This window comes from Grus americana, chromosome 5 (genome assembly GCF_028858705.1).
Source record: "Grus americana isolate bGruAme1 chromosome 5, bGruAme1.mat, whole genome shotgun sequence".
Classification (NCBI taxonomy): Eukaryota; Metazoa; Chordata; class Aves; order Gruiformes; family Gruidae; genus Grus; species Grus americana.
The window spans coordinates 29,447,814-29,465,391 of record NC_072856.1 but is presented as its reverse complement, the minus strand read 5'-3'; the positions used below and the strand labels follow the sequence as shown (position 1 = coordinate 29,465,391).

The window sequence follows — 17,578 nt, the reverse complement described above, 5'->3', positions numbered from 1 at the left end:
AGGGAGTTAAAGCAACACAGGAAAAGATACTGAACTCCTCAGACACCTTAGCAAATCCAGATTGATACATAACTGTTTAAGCAAAGAAGTTAAGCTTTTAGTAACAATACTAAGTGTTCTGCTATTTCAGGTCAAGCAAACTTTAGCTGTAAATCTGTATACTGAGCATCCCATTATTTAATATTTTAACAAATACCCCACTCAACTCGTATTTGTGCTAAAAATAGAATATTAACCCACCTTTCAGAGACTTCTTGTTTTAGCTTTGGCATATCACCAGAAGACAGGTCACTGTCCAGGAAACCCAGGAAGTCCCTTTCTGCATTAAAGGACACTTTTTCTAAATCAAGGTCTGATGGGTTTTGACCAATGAATGAAGAATCTAAACTTCTCTGATGCAAATCTAATGCATCAACTTCAGCAGGGCGACCACGAATGCTAGCAGCGGTAAAAACATCACCTCCTTCAAATTCTAAGTTACTGTTTTGTTTCACATCACGCTGAGGTCGACTATTCAACCCATCATCTCTGAATCCTTTAGCAAAAGGATTGTAATCTATTTTCAGCTGGGTAATTTGGATGTTCTGGTAAGCTGTAACGGCGAAGAACTCTGTCTGTGGAAAGGTAAACGTATGGACATCAGGGCCATTGAGCTGAATGACTTCTGTGGCTTTGTCTGCAGGCACCAAGTGAAGCCGCGGCAGATAACGGTGCATAGAATGCAAGATTATATGACCCTCCTGGTCCAGGGTATTGTTGGTAAGTTTGAGTTTGTAAAAGGATACTGGCTGGTGCATCCAGTACTGGCCAGTGGAAGGGGATTCTGGATGAATAAACACTCGCCCAAGAACATGTGGTTCTGCCTTCCCACTGGGCTCCCACCAACGGCCATTCCATTTGTAGCGGTGATTGTCCACAGGGGATATGTCCATGACTAGGATGTACTTCTGACTGACATCCAGACCTGTAATCCAGTATCGGCAGTACGGGAACATGCGCCTCCCCTGCTTTGTCAGAATCATCTCTGTGTTGCGATGGTAGAATTCATTCCACATACTGTTGTTATCTAGGGTGACGGTAATGCCCCCTGAGACACAGTCAGCTGGAAGGCAGGTCTTGACTTTAGATTTTATTGGAGTTGATACACTGCTGGCAAGAGCACAAGCATCACGGTTTGCTACCAGGATTCCTTGGTCAGCTTTACCGTTTCCCTGCTGTTGTTTCAAGATGACAAAAAAAGCAGGTGCTGCACCAGACACAGTCCCACCATCCCGGCTACCCAAGACAATCTGCTGTTTCTCCATGATAAGCACTCTTACAAGGTCTCAAATCAAATGCAAATTCTACACGGTTCTGACAGTCTTCTATGTGCGTTCACCATTCTGGAAAAAAAGAAAACCCAGTTTAAATTATTCAAATACAGCCTAAGAAAGTAATTAAGTCTCATGAGAAATCCTTTTTGTAACCGTTCTCTACATTAAAAACTTAAAAGATAATCAGTACTATAAAATCGAGAACAATCAGGATGTATCAAATCAAGGTTGCCTCTGTGTATATATTTCAAAGTGCTCTTTGTTCTGATACTGCCTCAACTCTTCAGATCATTTGCTTAACAAACAGCATTTGGCAACACCTGCAGAAGTTTTCAGAAGAGCAAGTGGCACATCTCTGACACAAAGGCAGAAGTCATTTCCTCTTGCCGGAAAGAAAGAGTTCCCAGAGGTCCAAAATTTCTCAAAAATGAAAAAGGGAAAAGAAAGGGAAAGAAAAAAAAAAAAAAAAGTTAAAAACATTTTCCCAAAATTTCTTCATTAAAAAAGACCAAGTTTGTGTGGTTGGGATTTCTTTCCTCTCTTCCACCCACCCCCGGCCCAACACCAAGAACTTCTAAACATCTGTCCAAGGCCGAGACAAAGAATAGAAGAGAAAAAAAAATAGTTCAAACAGATAAGCTTGGGGGAAAAACAGACAAACTAATCCCCCAAAAGGCCATGCAGCTAAGGTTAAATGGATGAATGTGAAGCACCAAGCAACCTTAGCTACCTTTATCTTCTAAATTATAGAAAGAATTCAAACAGAAAAAGAAAACAGTTGTACTGTTATGATTAGTCTAATCACCGTTTAGGGAACTAAAAAAGTTACTTTTATCTGCATATACACAATTCCACTTTTGTGTGTCTAACTCACAGGTTAAATATGTCAACACTCTAACAAAAGATCATAAACAACTTCATTTTTCAAACCGTCTGTACATTTCTCAATGCGAAAAACTGAAGCAAGTCCTTCTGGCAACTCAAAAGAATGCCATTCCCACATTCAGATGTTTATATTTTGATACTTATTATATATATATATATGTCTAGTTGGTGCACCATCACCAGGAGTTAGCTGCTTGAAAACAATCATATTTCTTTCCAGAGAATTAACTCAAATTCATGAGGTTTAAGTGAACTAGGTATTCAATAAGACATATTCATTTTGTTAGGTCTGGGTTACTGTAGGAGGAAACACTCCTCTGTGCAAACCAGCTACCACATGCATGTGGGAAATGACCTCAAAGCTCAGGAGGCAGGCATTTTATACTCCACGATAAATGTTCTTGACACCTAGGAAATATGAAAGACCTACTTCCACCCTTTAGACTTCGCACTTTAAAACTTCACGTAAAAGTTAAATTGGAGGGGAAAAGGAAAAAAAACCCAACAAACAAAGCCAAAACTGTTCTCCACAGGTTCTGAGACCTGAGAAGTTTCAAGATCTGGTTTTTAGTTTTACTTTGAGGAGGAAACACTTCCCCAGAAACACACCCACCCCAGACTGCTCAATAAGAGTCTAGAACACAAAATGAATTAGCAGTTCAAAGTCAGCTTCATATTTTCTATTTTAAGAATGCTGACCTGATTTTTCAACAGAGCACATCTTAAGTTCCAGCAACACAAAAAGCTATCCCCCAAAAAAGCTTTTTCATGTTCATCTATAAAAACACAATAGAAATATAAATCTCCATTAAAAATCAGATATGTTGGAGTAGGGAGAAAGAAATCACATCCTAAGTTGTACGTCATTTTCCACCAACTTACCCTCCCTACATACACATACATGTTTATAAGTATATTGAACATACAATCATAAAGTGAGTTCACATTAATGCTGTGCAGTATACCTCAAAATTGTATTAACTCATGAAGGAAATAAAACAGATTTGAAATCACTTTCATAGTCTAAGATATGCAGAAAGACTGAAACTTTACATTTACTTGAAGTAGAACTTACACGTGCCAGAAATAAATTCAAAAAAGCTGAACAATCATGCACTCAGCAGAAATTCTATGCGTACAAAGCGCTACTGAGTCACAGATTCTGTTTTCCAACATTTAAAGTTCTTAGATTGCACTGTTGTAGTTATTTCTACCATAAGCACCGATCACAGTATCAAGTCAAAGATGTGTGTGGTTACAATGTGATTATGTGCAATTACAGTAGCCAAAAGCTACATTAGTTCAGCACTAACGCAGACTACCACAAGAACAATTTTGCACATTTTAATACACTTGGTCGTATGCACTAGCCTATTTTATTATAGCATGAAGTTTCTAATCTAGTATTTCAAGGAAAATGTGTGTTTTCGTGGAAGCTGAAGTTCTAATCAGCTTCAGATATTTCACTTCTCTACCCATATGCAGACCTTGTATTTTAGAAGCAACGTCTAACTAGACAGCAGTGGCCAAAAGTACTCAAAGTTGCACTGAGATGCGCTAAAAGCAGGAAGATAATCCTGTGAAAAAATCCGTCTCAAAAAAACCAAAACCAAACAAAAACCCTACCAAAAACCCCAAACACATCAACCCGCAAACAAGACCACGATTTATACACACAATGCTCACAGGCACGGAATTCTGCCCGGGCTTCTCGTGCTGAAGGGCAAGCACCGTTAGGCACAGCGAGCCGATGACGACATCTCGCTGCCCGCGTGAGAAAGGCCACCACGCAGCGGAGGGGAGCTGCGGAGCGCGAGACCCACGGCACAGCCCACCAACCGCCGCCGCGTTGCCGACGGGAGCCCAGCGCCGGGTCCAATGGCAGCAAGCGCTGAACGCGCGGCGCTGCCGTTTAACACCGCGGCAGCGGTGCCGCCCGCCTCTCCGGGCACCCGGAGGGGCGGCCCCGGCCCGGCAGGCTGCGCCCGATACAGCGAGAGGCGAGCGCCCCGCCCGGGACAGGTGGCGTCACGGCCACAGGCCGAGCGGCGCACTTGTCGCTTTTAATGCCCCCCCCACCCGCCGGACGGCCCCCAACCGGAAGCCTCGGGATAGGGGCAGGCAGCCGCCGCCACCGCCGGGAGCCGCCTGGGCCTTTCCAGGAGCGGCGGGGGCCGGAACCGCCGCCTGCGGTGGCCGGCGGAGGGTAGCGGGACCGACGCACGTGGGGAAGCCGCGCCGCTCTTCACCGGGACCCAGCCCGGCCCTGCCCGGCGCGGCGCCCCCGGCGCTCCCGAGGCGGCTCGGCCCCCAAGCGGCGCCTCGCGTCGCGGCCCGGGAGCGGCCCGCGGGCCCGGGCCCCGTCGCCTCGTGGCTACGCCTGGTGTTAATTTTCGCAGTTGGGGCGGCAGGCGGGAGGCGGGGGGGGAGGCGTGCGGAATTCACGCGCGGCGCGGCCGGCACCAGGAGCCGGTGCCCCCAGCGCGCCCCCGCTCCCCAGTAGTTACCGTGCGGCGAGGCGAGGGGCCTCCCACTTCCTTTCTCCTCACGCGGACCGTGTGTCCGCCAGCTGGGGACAACGTGCGTGCGCACCGCCGTGACGTCACCGCGCCGCAGCGTGCGCAGGCGCGCCGCCAGCTCGCGCCCCCCTCCCTCCCGCCTGCCCGTCACGTGCCCGCGCCGAGCGCGGGGCCCGGCGCCCGGCCCGGCCCGGCGCCGCGCAGCGCCGCGCGCGGGGAAGCTTCTCGAACGGGCGCGGACGCGGCGCTCCGCCGCGCGCAACGCGGCAGCGCCGGCAGCCGCCGCCACCTTCGAAGCCCCGCGGGGCTCCGAGCGGCAGCGCGGCCACCGCGGCCCCGCCCCCCCGCCGCCCGACGAGAGCGGGCGAGGCGCCCGGCCGCACCGCTCCCCCCGGCGGAGAGGCCCGGCCCCGCCTCAGGTCACGGGTCTGGCCCGGGGCCCGCCGGCGCTGGGGACGCCTCCCGCGTTGGCACACGACGGCCGGGGGGCGGCGCCGGCGCGATGCGCGTCCGGCGGCCGCCCGGGCCGGGCAGAATTGGCGAGCGCCGCGCCGCACCCCGGGCCGGCCCCTCCTGAGCCCTGCCAGTCGCCGGGTTCCTCCGCGGCCTGCGCGCCACAGCGCACCGGGGGCGTTAAGGAAGCCTCCCCTGCGGGCAGGCCGGGGAGGCACCGCGCCGCCATCCCCAGGGCAGAGGCTGCCTCCTCCCTCGCCGCTTTCTGGGGAAAACGCCACCTTTCTCCTCTGCAAAGGCAAAGCGCACCGCACCTCCCAGTCGCCGCTTAGGAGAGCGGACGCCGAGGCACAGACGCGGATACCCGCGCCTCCCTGGGGAAAACGTCACTGGAGGAGGTAACACTAAAGCCGGGGTCAGCGTGAGTCTCCATCCCTCTGCGCACCTTTTCACTGACCTGCCAAAGCTCACGTCAGACTTTGACTCTACCGCAGAATCGCCCTGTGACTTCCAGACGACTAACAGAGTTGTCAGACCATGCCCCAGATTAGCCATGGACAAGGCCTGGCATCCCATGTGGTGTTAGGCAAACTGGTTAACGAACAAAACCTGGCTTAGCACAGTCTAGGCGTAACCTAACAGAGTCTTCCCGCCCTCAGCACCCAACGACACCACCCCTAGACTCGCAATCCGTCACATACGTCAAGGAAATTACATTTTGTAAACCAGGCACTTGTGAGAATAAGCCCACTAAAACAGAATTCCAAATGTTATGGGAATTCACACCAAAATGCAGTATGGCTGCAGGCAAACACCTCCATGAATCCTACCACCTCTCTTTTTTCCATTTTTAAGACACTTGAAAAACATGCATCCAAACAGTTACATACGCAGCTCTGTAGGAGAAGACCATGGAATATTTTTTCCCTTTTAACTAGAAGGATGAACTCAGGCTGAAAAAAAATGAGGATTAAACACATTTGCTCTACAGAGAAACTGCTTAACTACATTCTTTCATATTTGCAGAATTTTGTAAGATTGTGATTTAGATACTTGCAGTAGTTTATAAAGGAGAGGTATGGACAGAGGCTAAAGGGAAGCTTTAGCCCCACTGTTCTGGTTTTGGCTGGGATAGTTAATTTCCTTCATACTATCTAATATCGAACTGGTTTGGATTTCTGCTGGAAACAGTGTCAATAGCACATGGATGTTTTGGTTACTGCTGAGCAGTGCTTACACAGAGCCAAGGCCTTTTCTGCTTCTCACACCACCATGCCAGCAAGGAGGCTGGGGGTGCACAAGGAGTTGGGAGGGGGGACAGCTGGACAGCTGACCCCAACTGACCAAAGGGATATTCCATACCATATGGCATCATGCTCAGCAATAAAAGCTGGGGGAAGAAGAAGGAAGGGGGGGACGTTCGAAGTTATGGCATTTGTCTTCCCAAGTCACCATTACGCCTGATGGAGCCCTGCTTTCCTGGAGATGGCTGAACACCTGCCTGCCTATGGGAAGTGGTGAATGAATTCCTTGCCTTGCTTTGCTTGTGCGCACAGCTTTTGCTTTACTTACTAAACTGTCTTTATCTTAACCCATGAGTTTTCTCACTTTCACTCTTCTGATTCTCTTCCCCATCCCACTGGGGGGGGGGGGGGAAGCGAGCAGCTCTGTGATGTTTAGTTGCCAGCCAGGGTTAAACCATGACATCCATATACTAGATAAGGTTGGCACAGTGGAAGAGAAACACGCCAAGTGCCAGCAACAGCAGATTTGGAGAGAAAGAAACATTCAGAGGAATTAGAAGATTAAAAAAAAAAATCACAAAGAGATGGTATTCTTTTTGTTAAGGGTCATGTACAGCCATTCTCTAAAACAACCCGGGTTCTCTCTTGGAAGTTTCTAAAATATCTTTGCGCAAGAAAAAGCCAAGACTAACAGCCAAGTGCTTTCACATTTCATGTAGCAAATGGGAAGTAAAGGGAAGAAAGGCATCAAGAACACATTCCAGTTTAGCTATAAACCCAGGAGGTGCAGCTTGACAAAGGACCTGGGGGACCAGGGGCGTGCCACCAGCTCTGCATGTGTCTGCACATCTGTGTCTTTCTACAGGGCAAGGTCATGTGGGGCAGAGGGTGTTGGACATCAGGGAACCAAGGTAGTCCCAGCCAGCCAAGAGAGACAGCATGTGCCAGCACCTGGAGCAGGGCTGTGGCCTCAGGGGTGGGGGGCAAGACTTAAGTGTCCAGAAGCCAGCAACTGGGGAGACTGGGATCCAGGAACTGAACTGAGTGTCTCAAGCCAGCTGCTGGAGGGAATCTACCTTGTACATATATACACACACACTCTCACTAGCGGACCTCCACCCTACTCAGATAGGGAGGGGAGCAGTATAAGGCTGTTGCTGCTGCTGCAGTCTGTGTTCCTGTATCTGCCTGATCTGTGTGGCCAGACATGTATACATGTGTATGTCATGTATACGTGTGCTCTCTGTGCTTGTGCCTACCAGGAATACATTTTCAGCCTTATTACTGGTTATACCTGGGGGCACAGAGCTGCAGCAGCCTCAAGCTGTTGGATCCAGCAAAGCATTTTTCCATTAACAAATTCAACCAGAAATAATTACACCAATTAAAAAAAACTAAGCCATGTTGTCCAAGATTGATCAGGAATAGTCATTTTATACCTACAGCAATCACATATTAGGTATAGTAGTCATCAAGTTTTCAGGTCACAGGATACATTAACACTCTATTTTGTATCAAGCAATATGTTTCTGAGCAGTGACAATACAGAAATAAGGCTTTTTTTTTTCAGCAAGAGGGCCATTTGTATGACTAAGAGCAGCCACACAGAACTGAATAGCAGACAATGCCATGTTCATGGCCTGCCAAGCCACATGTTCCAGTGATGATAAGAGAAGCAACACCAGAGGCTGTTGACACCACCAGGTGTCATTTTATCTAATGCAGGTAGAAATCCTTGCCTGCATCAAAAGGAGAATGTCTAGTTTATCAAGAGAACAGATTCACCACCATAAGTCACAGCAGTACCCACTGATTCCCAGTTCTGAGCAGCTTATAGCTGATGAGAAACAGGAGTACTGCAATAAAGAACTACATCCCATTTAGATCGGTACAAACACCAGTTTTAAGGCCTTGTTTGTGCTAAACACCAATTGGCAACGTAGAAGTTAACTGGTTTGCACCAACTGAATGCTGCCCTCCGTGATCAGAGGGACTTACCTCATACTAACAAGTCATGCGATGGTCGTATTTGAAATGCTGAAGTTCATTACCAAGTGCCCTCTTCCCCAGAATGCTTCTTTCAGACACACTCCCTGCTTTGCAGCACCTTGGAAGCATGAACTACACTCTTTGCAAACTGTATTTCAGTATCCAGTAAATCACATTTCTTCTTTCAGTAATGCCTAGAAGCATAAAGCGCCATTTCAAGCCTACACACTACAAGTAACAGAACCTGTAATTTTTACCACCCAGCAGTCCAGAGATTGCTAGTCAGAGCCGTAGCAAAAAAGCTGTGTTCTTCAGCCACTCTTACTTGTCACCTGTCTCCAAAAAAAGGATTCAGTAAACATTCAGTAACACATCACGAGCTGGAGGGTCACAAGGCCCAGGCTTTGCTAAAGATCTGTATGTGGGAAAGCAACATATGTTGCAGATGTAGTTAAGCAGAATGTAACAGTTGCCAACCTGTGCAAAACATAAAAGTGGTGCCGATTACATTTTCTCTTAGCAATCCCTTTTTCATTTTCTGTTAGCAATCCCTTTTTCAGTTGGAATACAAAGATCTCTGCCGGACAAGTAAATACACGACAGGACATTTCCACTATGCAGAACAGTTTGAAAGGCACTACTACTGGAGCATAAAGGAAGCTTTTGGCTCTCAAATTCACTGTCTAAAAATGAGCACCACCTGAAACTAGATTTACTAGGTGAAAACAACAGCTATCAAAACCAACTGTGCCAATGTAACACACCCACAGCTGCAGTCAACCAGCAGAGCCTAGGCTACAAGTTTATTACTAACTACCACCAGGTAGCCCTGACAACCATACAAAGTCCCAAATTTTGGCCATTTAAAAAAAAAATAAAGACCTGAAAAATCTACTGACACTATAGGCCAAAGTGTTGTGCAATGTACACACTAGAAGGGTTAAAATACAAAACCACGCTTTCTTTAGCCAATGTTTTGCCTCTTTGGAGAATGATTAACACAGTAGCACCTCACAAGAAAGTCTGTTAATTCTGAAACTCTGGGTTGGATTAAACTGCCTACAGAAAGGTATCTAGTCTCATTTTCTATACCATAACCAGCCCCACTGGCCTCCAACTGCTTCTCTGGAAGAGTAGTGGCCTCCCAGAGTTCAATGTTTGTTCTACACAGAGGTCTCTATTAACTTGCAGCATTTGTGACAGCTCCAGACCTCTGTCCTTAGGCAACAGAATCCCAGCCCAGATCTACTTTAAAAAAAAGTTTACATAATTTTAATTATGATAGATCAGTAGCTTAAGTTCTTCCTTTAGCTATAGTCAGGAAGTATAATCCAGTGTCAAGAAGATTAAAGGTGTACATGGTGACAGAATCTAGCTAAAAAGTGTGAGATTAAAAAAAATCATTGCAAAAAATCAACTGTTGCGGGAGTGGGGAGGGAAGAGAAAAAAAAAGAGTAAGAAATCTGCTTTTCTAGATTTAGGTTTTCTTGCTGATGCAAACATGCTAAAACGCATGCTCCAGCCACACACAGAATGCGCTACCCCCACAGCAAGCATGACACAGCTCATGCACCATCAGATTTCAGTCCGGTGCATTACTTTATACTAAAACCAAAATCACTAAATGCTCAGAGCCCTGACTACTGCAGGATGAATAGGTGGTAGTTCAGGAAGTGTTTCATCAACTGTCAGCTACACCCCTGCAAAAGCAGCAGCTTCTAGCGGAGGCACAGGACAAACGCTTGTGGGGGAGGAGGAGGAGGGAGATACCTGCTTCACCTCTACAATACTAATTCTTTGCCACAAGAGTCCGAACTTTCAGTCCCCCATAAAGGTGGTGCTTTGTTTAACAGCATTAATCCTGCAACATAGAGCGCACAATATTCTCCATCTCTCAAGACTTACCAGAACTGCTGGGAAATACAGAAATCTTCCCAAGCACTGAAGATTGCAAAATGGAAACACACAATCCATTTATATAAAGTATGAACCACCAGTGAGAAGGCAGGGAGAAAAGCCATTGTTCACTATAAATAATTGCTTTTTTTAATCTGTATACAATATGTTATTATTTCAACAGTTAAAATAATGTTTTTTGCATTACTTTCCATATTTTATCAGAAAGCCATGGATATGCCCACTACTCATATATTCAATGATTGCTGTATTTTTTGATATACTATTATTTCAACTACTGAAAACTACAAAATAAAAGAATAAAGCAATGTTTCATGCTTTTTGCCATGCAACACTGGCAGAAACAAGCCATAATCAGCAGAAATAACACTGTTTTGATGAATTTCAGTCCCTTTATGGCCATCATGAGGAATACTTATCAAATACATGATTCTTCAGCTGGGGATCTTGTCCACATCATAGGAAAAAAAAAAAAGAGCAAAAAGTAAGAAAATTCGTCAAAACAAGTCAGGCAAGTTAAAAAGCCCACATCTGAGCTCAGGACTATCCTACTCATTCAGCTGTTGTCTTACAGCAATACTCATTGCTACAGAGCCACCAATGGCTCATCAAGTTAGAACTGCCAGGGAACCTCTACTTCCCTTTCAAGTTATGGTCAAAAGGAGAGTAACAGCAATTAAAGTACCACTGTTGATGATGGGTTCCACATTTATATCCATCTTCATTATTGACTTACCCTGTGGTCAGGCAGACCACACCATATTAGCAGAAAGCGCTGTATTGCAAGAGTTAGCAAAACAGCACAATTCCATCATCATAAGTATTTGTTTAACAGTAATTAGGTCATGATCTTGTCATTCTCCAAATTGGCTTTTCCTGAAGATAGGGGCTGTAGCAATGAATGCAAACATTTTTATTGTAGATAGGTTTTATCTGGCTCCCACATTCATTTTCTGTCTTTTATGCTGTTCACATCCCTTACTGCCTTTCTGGTTTGGACTTGATTAAAAAAAAAAAAAAAAAAGGTACTTTCTTCTGGTTGCTTTCTTCTCATGACAAGCCTTCATCATTCTTCTCACCCATATTCTCACTGCATTCTTCCTTATCCAGTTCAGAAAGATATATCAAAGATCTATCATAGGTACTAAACTAGCCAGAATCCAACAGTGAAAGCACATTCCATCTTCCTGTGGAGAGAGAAGAGCAACTCCACCACCGTCATTCAATTCTTTGGTCAACCAGTATTAAAAAAAAAAACCCAACCCAACAACACACACACACTAAAAAAAAAACCACACCACATCCTTAAATATGGAAGAACAAGACATCAAGTAAGCCTTGCTGGTGTCACTGTTTCTGATGTGCATATCATGGCTGAATTTTTTAGTAGATCCTTTGGTGTCTATGAAACAGCAAACAGGACAACAGCCTCTTCTTAGAAGACAGCTCTTTCTCACTCCTCAAGGAAGAGATCTATTTAATTGTGTTTGTAAAAAGAACCTCTTGGACTTCCCATTCCTTAGGAAATCAGGTGCTAAAAATCCAACATACACAACCACATACTTTAGAAGTGATCTAGTTAATTTGACTATAAATGAAGCAGTGGCATAAGCTCAAAGAGAAAGAATTTCAAGTTTTTGGTTTTGTTTTTTTTCTGGTAGGTGACCAAACACACTTATTCACAAGTGGGACTAACACTGGTTTCTTCCAGTTGCACGTTTCCGTCCCATGGCAGGCACAACAGCATCTGCATCAACACTGAGCAAACAGTAGGTGAGGTTAACAGGCAGCTGCTGCCAGACGGAATATGTAAGTGAATGAATGCTGTCCATCTCTGCCAGACCTAGAAATTATGCTTTTTGCTCCCCACATCAACACACACACACAAAATACTCACCCACAGAAACATTTTTCAAACAGAATCAATTTCCCATGCCGGTTCTCAATACAGACTCACAAGGAACTGTGCCTGAGGGCCCTGAAAGGGTGCTGCAGCCGCAGAGCCAGCAGCTGCATAGGGCAAAACACCTTAAAGTGGCAAGACGAATTCATCAGCCCGCCCTCCTCTTTACACAACCTTCGGCTTTCAAAGTCTGTAGCGACTTCAAATCTTCAGAGCTTTAGCCCACTCCATCAAAGTGCAATTAAAGCCGACCCATGAGTTTGGATGCTACGTGTTAGGAGTAAGGCAGCATGACTGCCTTTGACATCTTAAGAATCTAGGCAAGAAACTCAAACCACGTTATTGGAAACCACTCATCTAACTAGGTTGATGAAATAACTGCTAACCCTCATGCCTACCAACTACAGACTGAGCTCACCTTACCATTTTTAACCCCCTTTTAAACTGCTTATCAACTAACGCGGTACCTAAGGCCACCAACAACCGCTGAACCCACCACCGGCACCGCACCGCCCTTCCAGGAAAGCACCGTTGTTTACTTATTCGGCTCCCCCCGGCGGGACCGGCAACGACAACCCCGGCCGGCTGAGCGCGCAATCCCGCCACACGAAGCCGCCTCCTGCGCCACGCTGGCGCGTCCTCGGCTCGGCGGCACTCGGCCTCAGCCGGAGGAAAGCTGGAAGATACCAGAATAACGGCGGGCGGGTTGCGCCAGGCAGCCGAGCCCCCGGTAAACGAGCGCTGGCAGGGCACGGCGGCGGGAGTGGGGGGGGGACGGACGGACGACTGCCCCCGCCCGGCACCAACGGCCGCCTCACGCGACGTGCCGAGGCACACGCGCGCCGCCGCGGGCCAGCGGCCGCCCTCGGGCCGCTCCGCCGAGCCGTTACGCTCCGCCTCCGGCGCGCCGGGCTGAGGGGCCCCACAGCCACCCCCCAGCCCACTCCACCCCCATAAGCCACCCTTCCTTGGCGCCGAGTAGCCAGCGGGGCGGGCGCGTCCCCTGGCACCAGGGCAGGTCCCCGGGAAAGGCTCTCCCGCCGGGGCGGGGCGAGGCGCGGCACGGGCAGCCCAGCCCCGTCTCACGGGTGGCGCCGGCCACGCCCCCGCCGGGGGACGGTCCCCAGGAGCGCTATGGCTCTGGGAGGCGGCAGCTGCTCGGGGCCGGGCCTCACCCGACCCTTCCCGGCCACGGAGCCCGGATGCGGAGCCGCGGGGCTGCTCGGTCCCTTTAACCTTCCCCCGCTCCCCCCCCGCGCGTCAGGTGACCGCCAGCTACTGCCCGCCCCCCCCCCCCCCCCCCCAGCCCTTCGTCCGCCCGCCCGCCCGCGACCCCGGACGAAACAGCGCGGGGGCGAGCGAGGGCAGCCGGCCCGCCAGCCCGCCGCTCCCCGCCACAGCCGCCCAGCGAACCCGCAACCCCCTCGCCTCAAACGCGGCCCTCCCGACCGAAGGGGAGGGAGCGCGCACGTGTGATTGGGCCGCCGCGTTCACGTGACGCGCACACCTCACGCCACCTCCTCGAATAAAACTTCAAAACCGCGGGGGGGGGGGGGGAAGAGAGGAACGGGGAGGGGGGGGAGAGAGGGGAACAGGGAACAGCGCCCCGGGGGCGGCCGGCTCCTACCTGCCTCCTGCCGCCGGCTCCACGCGGCACGGGGCACCGAGCAACACCCCGGCCCACGCGCCCCGCTCGCGGCTCCTGCGGCCTTCGCCTGCCACGCGCAACCTCCTGCCGTCTTCATTGGCTACAGCAGCCCATCACGTGGGCCGCTCCCGTTTTTGCTGCCCACTTCCTCTCGCTTCTCTCTCTTCCCCCCCCTTCCACCTCCCGCGGCGGGGCCGCCCCTCACAAGGCGGGTACCGGAGCGGCCTGTCCGGGAGGCGGGGGGGGCGCAGCTGGCGGCGGCCGCGATAAAGCAGCTTCGCGACGCCCGGCCAGCGGCGCGCTACCGATTGGCCGAGCCAGCCTGCCGACGCAGTTCCGTTCCTCTCCGCCGGGCCACCCCACGCCCTTCCTGCCCCTCCCCCGCCCTTGCGCGAGGGAAACACGCCGCTCGCGCGTGGGCTGCACGGGCGCGCGTTCGCCGTTGGCGGCTGGTCAGTCAGTCGGTCGGTCGGTCGGTCGGTCGGTCGGCCGGCCGGCCTTCCCCAGGCCGGTCTCGCTGCCGCGGGGGGCTCGGCCTCGCGGTCCCTGCTGGCGCCTCCCGTGGGCGCTCTCCTACCGCGGCTGTGGCGCAGGGGGCCGCTGCCGCCCGGACCGGCGCCGGCTTCAGGCGAACCGTGGGTGGGGCCGGTTGCAGCAGCCGGTACCTCCGCGGCCTCGTCTGTCCTCCGCCCTTCTGCCCAGCGGCGTTTGTAAAGAGCAAGAAAAAGGGGTTCCCCTGCACCGGGGTGCGATGTTGGGATGCTAATTCGAGCTACAATCAAACGCCCGCGGCGCAATGTCATTAAACGTGATTCATAAACATTTCTATAGCTTTTCAACGTTTCTTGCTACAAAACCTCCGTATCCGGCAGGACTCCCGGGGGTGAGCGTGTTTGTTGAGCATCCGCAGAGCTGCAATCGTACCAATTACTGAGGTAGCGGGGAGCTACCCGTGGTTATTTATAAGCTGAAAGAGTTTAACAAATAAAGGCTTGTACGGTCCTTCAGCATGGGGATGCGTTCAATAACAGCTCTAAATATAACAGCCCTGCGCGGCTTAGACAAAAGGTGATTCTGGAGATTACCATCCAGAAAGTGTATTCAGTCCAGAGTAAAATAATGAAACAAATGGTGAAAAAAAAAAAAGTAAACAAACCCCCAACGAGCTATAGGCAGCATGGGCACATACAGCTAGGTGAGGCTGGATAACCTCAGTGGTGATCGTAACCAACAGAGTACGGTAACTGTGTCAATGAAAAAGGCGAAGGCAGCTTGCACAGTCTTGAAAAAATAATTTCAGGTTGACTTGGGTATAGGCAGATCACGTGTAATGGAAATTAATTAAAAACGTAAACAAAAGGTGATGGTAAACAGCACCGTCATGTAGCCCTGGGCTAAAACTTCTGTGATGGAGGCCTTGGCCTCGAAAGCTGCTCAGTGACGGCAGCAATCAGCATTCCCCGGGCGTGGTAACGTCACTGAGAATTTGTGACAGTACTGCTTAGGAGTTCACGAGGAATGTAAAAAGGGAGCTGTCTAATTTGGCATAGATTTATACTTTTATTAAATTTAACTTCCTTTTGAATAGATACTGACCTCCAGTAGAATGGAGTGGTTGGTTCCCCGATCGCTGAGAAGCTCAAAAATATCTTCTCTCACCTATTGGATAAATATTTTTGAGGCATCGATACACAAAGGTTACAAACATATTAACCAGCGCAGAAGCTAAACCTTCGGTGGGCTTTTGCAATCTTGCAGCCAAAGTTTGGAAGCGTTCGGGTGCCAGCTGAATATGCACTGGAGGGTTTAGGTCTTGTCTTTTTGGAGTTGATGAGCAGATCAAGGGATGGCCAAGTTTCAACCGCTTCTTTGAAATTCCCACTACTATAACAGATGCGGTGCCCAATTCCCAGCTGCAAGATGCATTTTAGTTAGCAGGTCAAGCAGAGGAAACGTCACGCGAATTAAATTTACCATTTGACATTAAACATAACGATGTTGCAAACCCAGGAAAGAATACAGAAGTAATGCAAAGGCAATCAAAGATGCTGGGGCTCTGGGCAAATGAAAGATAACACACGCAGGGAAGTAGGTTGTTGATACTTATTTCTCAGGGGAAAAAGACATTTTGACTGTAGCATTTTTAAAAGAAACCTGATGGTGTTTGTGAGTATCAGAGAAATGAGCCAACACTGTGATACGGCTAAAAAAAAAAAAAAAAAAGTGTTGTTTTGGTCTCTAAGTGCAAACACTATCCTTTAGCTGAGAGATCTCACGACTGCTCTGCTGAAGTTCCTATGCAAGTCAGACTTGGAAATCTTAATTTTGAAAATGTGCATGTAATTTGAAGCAGAGATGCCCAAATAAGGTGGTGAGGTTTTTGGAGAAAAATTCTTTGCTGCTCATTCCCCCTGCTTTTTTTTTACCTACAAACAATCTTCTCTTTGTTGGCTAATCAGTTTGGTTTATTTTGAAACCTAAGTATTGGGAAGCTAGAGTTCATTTGAGATTCATGGAGCTTAAATAAGTGAGAAAAATAATATTCTTCCTCTCCCACTCCTTTCCTTTCTGAATCAAACCTTTAAAAGGGGAAAGTGGGGGAAGAGCAGTACCTGTTCTTTCAGGGGCGTGCTTGCCCGGGGACCACGCTGCTCTTCCACATCGTCGGCTCACCCAGAGGCTCCCACTCACTATCCCACTTCTCTCTGTTGGCTCCCCTGTTCGCAAGACCGTTTCACCGTGAGTCTCCTCCCCTTCACTCTAAATCAAACCCTGACTTTTTCAGCTCTTCCCACCCGTCCCGGTCAGAGTGATAAAATGGGGCTGTAAATCCATTAGGAGAGTTCCCACTGAGGAACATATTTAGGAAATAAAGGCATATGCTTATGAAAACTGAGTAGAAACAGGCACATCCTTATAGGAAGAAATTATACAGGTTTTGAGTGGGCTGAGCTCGTGGGAGGAAGGAAGTGTGATACAAAGAGAAAGGCGGCGCTAAATCTGGTCTGTGCCTAAGGCTGGCATTTTATTGCCAACCTCATTACCTGGTGTGTTTATTCCTGATGACTGCAGAATTCAAACCTCGATAAACAATTTTTGTTCTTCCATTAATAATATCCATTTATAATTAGTCATAATGTAAAAATAATTACATTTAAACAACAATAATTACATTTAACAACAACCACCATCCTTATGTTTGAAGTATGTTATTTAAATGCTTTAATCAATCACTCAAAGTCTGCAAAATGTCAGAACTAAGGATGCAACTTCCTGGGCACTGGATGAGTCAGGATCATATGAAGAAAATAATGCGTGAATATTTCATGAAATCAGCATTACGCACATGGGAGCCAGATAAAGATTGCTGAGATAATTGTGAGGCTGGCATTTACTAGCTTTCTAGTCTCGATTTTGCATCCCAAATAAGGACTTTCTTATCTGAATAGATGTGAGGGATTCATTGATGGTGGTTGCTTTCTAAGAGTTCCTTAATGTTGTTTTTCTTGGGCAAAGTTTTGAAAAAGATCAGTTGTCTTGGGTTACACTTGGACCACTGCTGGTGTGCATCATCATCACGATTTAAGCCTGAACCTTCCCTTTATACCTGTCACCAGAGCTGCAGAGGTAGCAGTGTGATTGCACAGCGAAAAAAGGCTCTTCTTTCCAAAGCCCGAGGCCAGGGATCAGCTGCTGGAACTGGAGAG

General features: G+C 48.5%; 1 protein-coding gene across 13 annotated transcripts in view; it reads right to left on the bottom strand.

The window, feature by feature from the left end:
• Nucleotides 1-14,211, bottom strand: part of MGA (MAX dimerization protein MGA) — a 64,502-nt gene extending 50,291 nt beyond the window's left edge. For 4 of the 13 annotated variants that reach the window (XM_054825992.1, XM_054825997.1, XM_054825995.1 and 1 more), the window contains exons 1-2: nucleotides 13,851-14,202; nucleotides 241-1,382 (exon numbers count right to left, since the gene is read on the bottom strand). In XM_054825992.1, coding sequence (XP_054681967.1) covers nucleotides 241-1,304 — 1,064 coding nt within the window. In that variant the 5' untranslated portion in view covers nucleotides 1,305-1,382; nucleotides 13,851-14,202. Of the gene's footprint in view, nucleotides 1-240; nucleotides 1,383-3,884; nucleotides 4,221-4,705; nucleotides 4,796-13,850 lie in introns of those variants that run through there. The other 9 variants (XM_054825999.1, XM_054826001.1, XM_054825993.1 and 6 more) reach the window with 7 other exon arrangements.
• Between the last annotated feature and the right edge of the window lie 3,367 nt (nucleotides 14,212-17,578).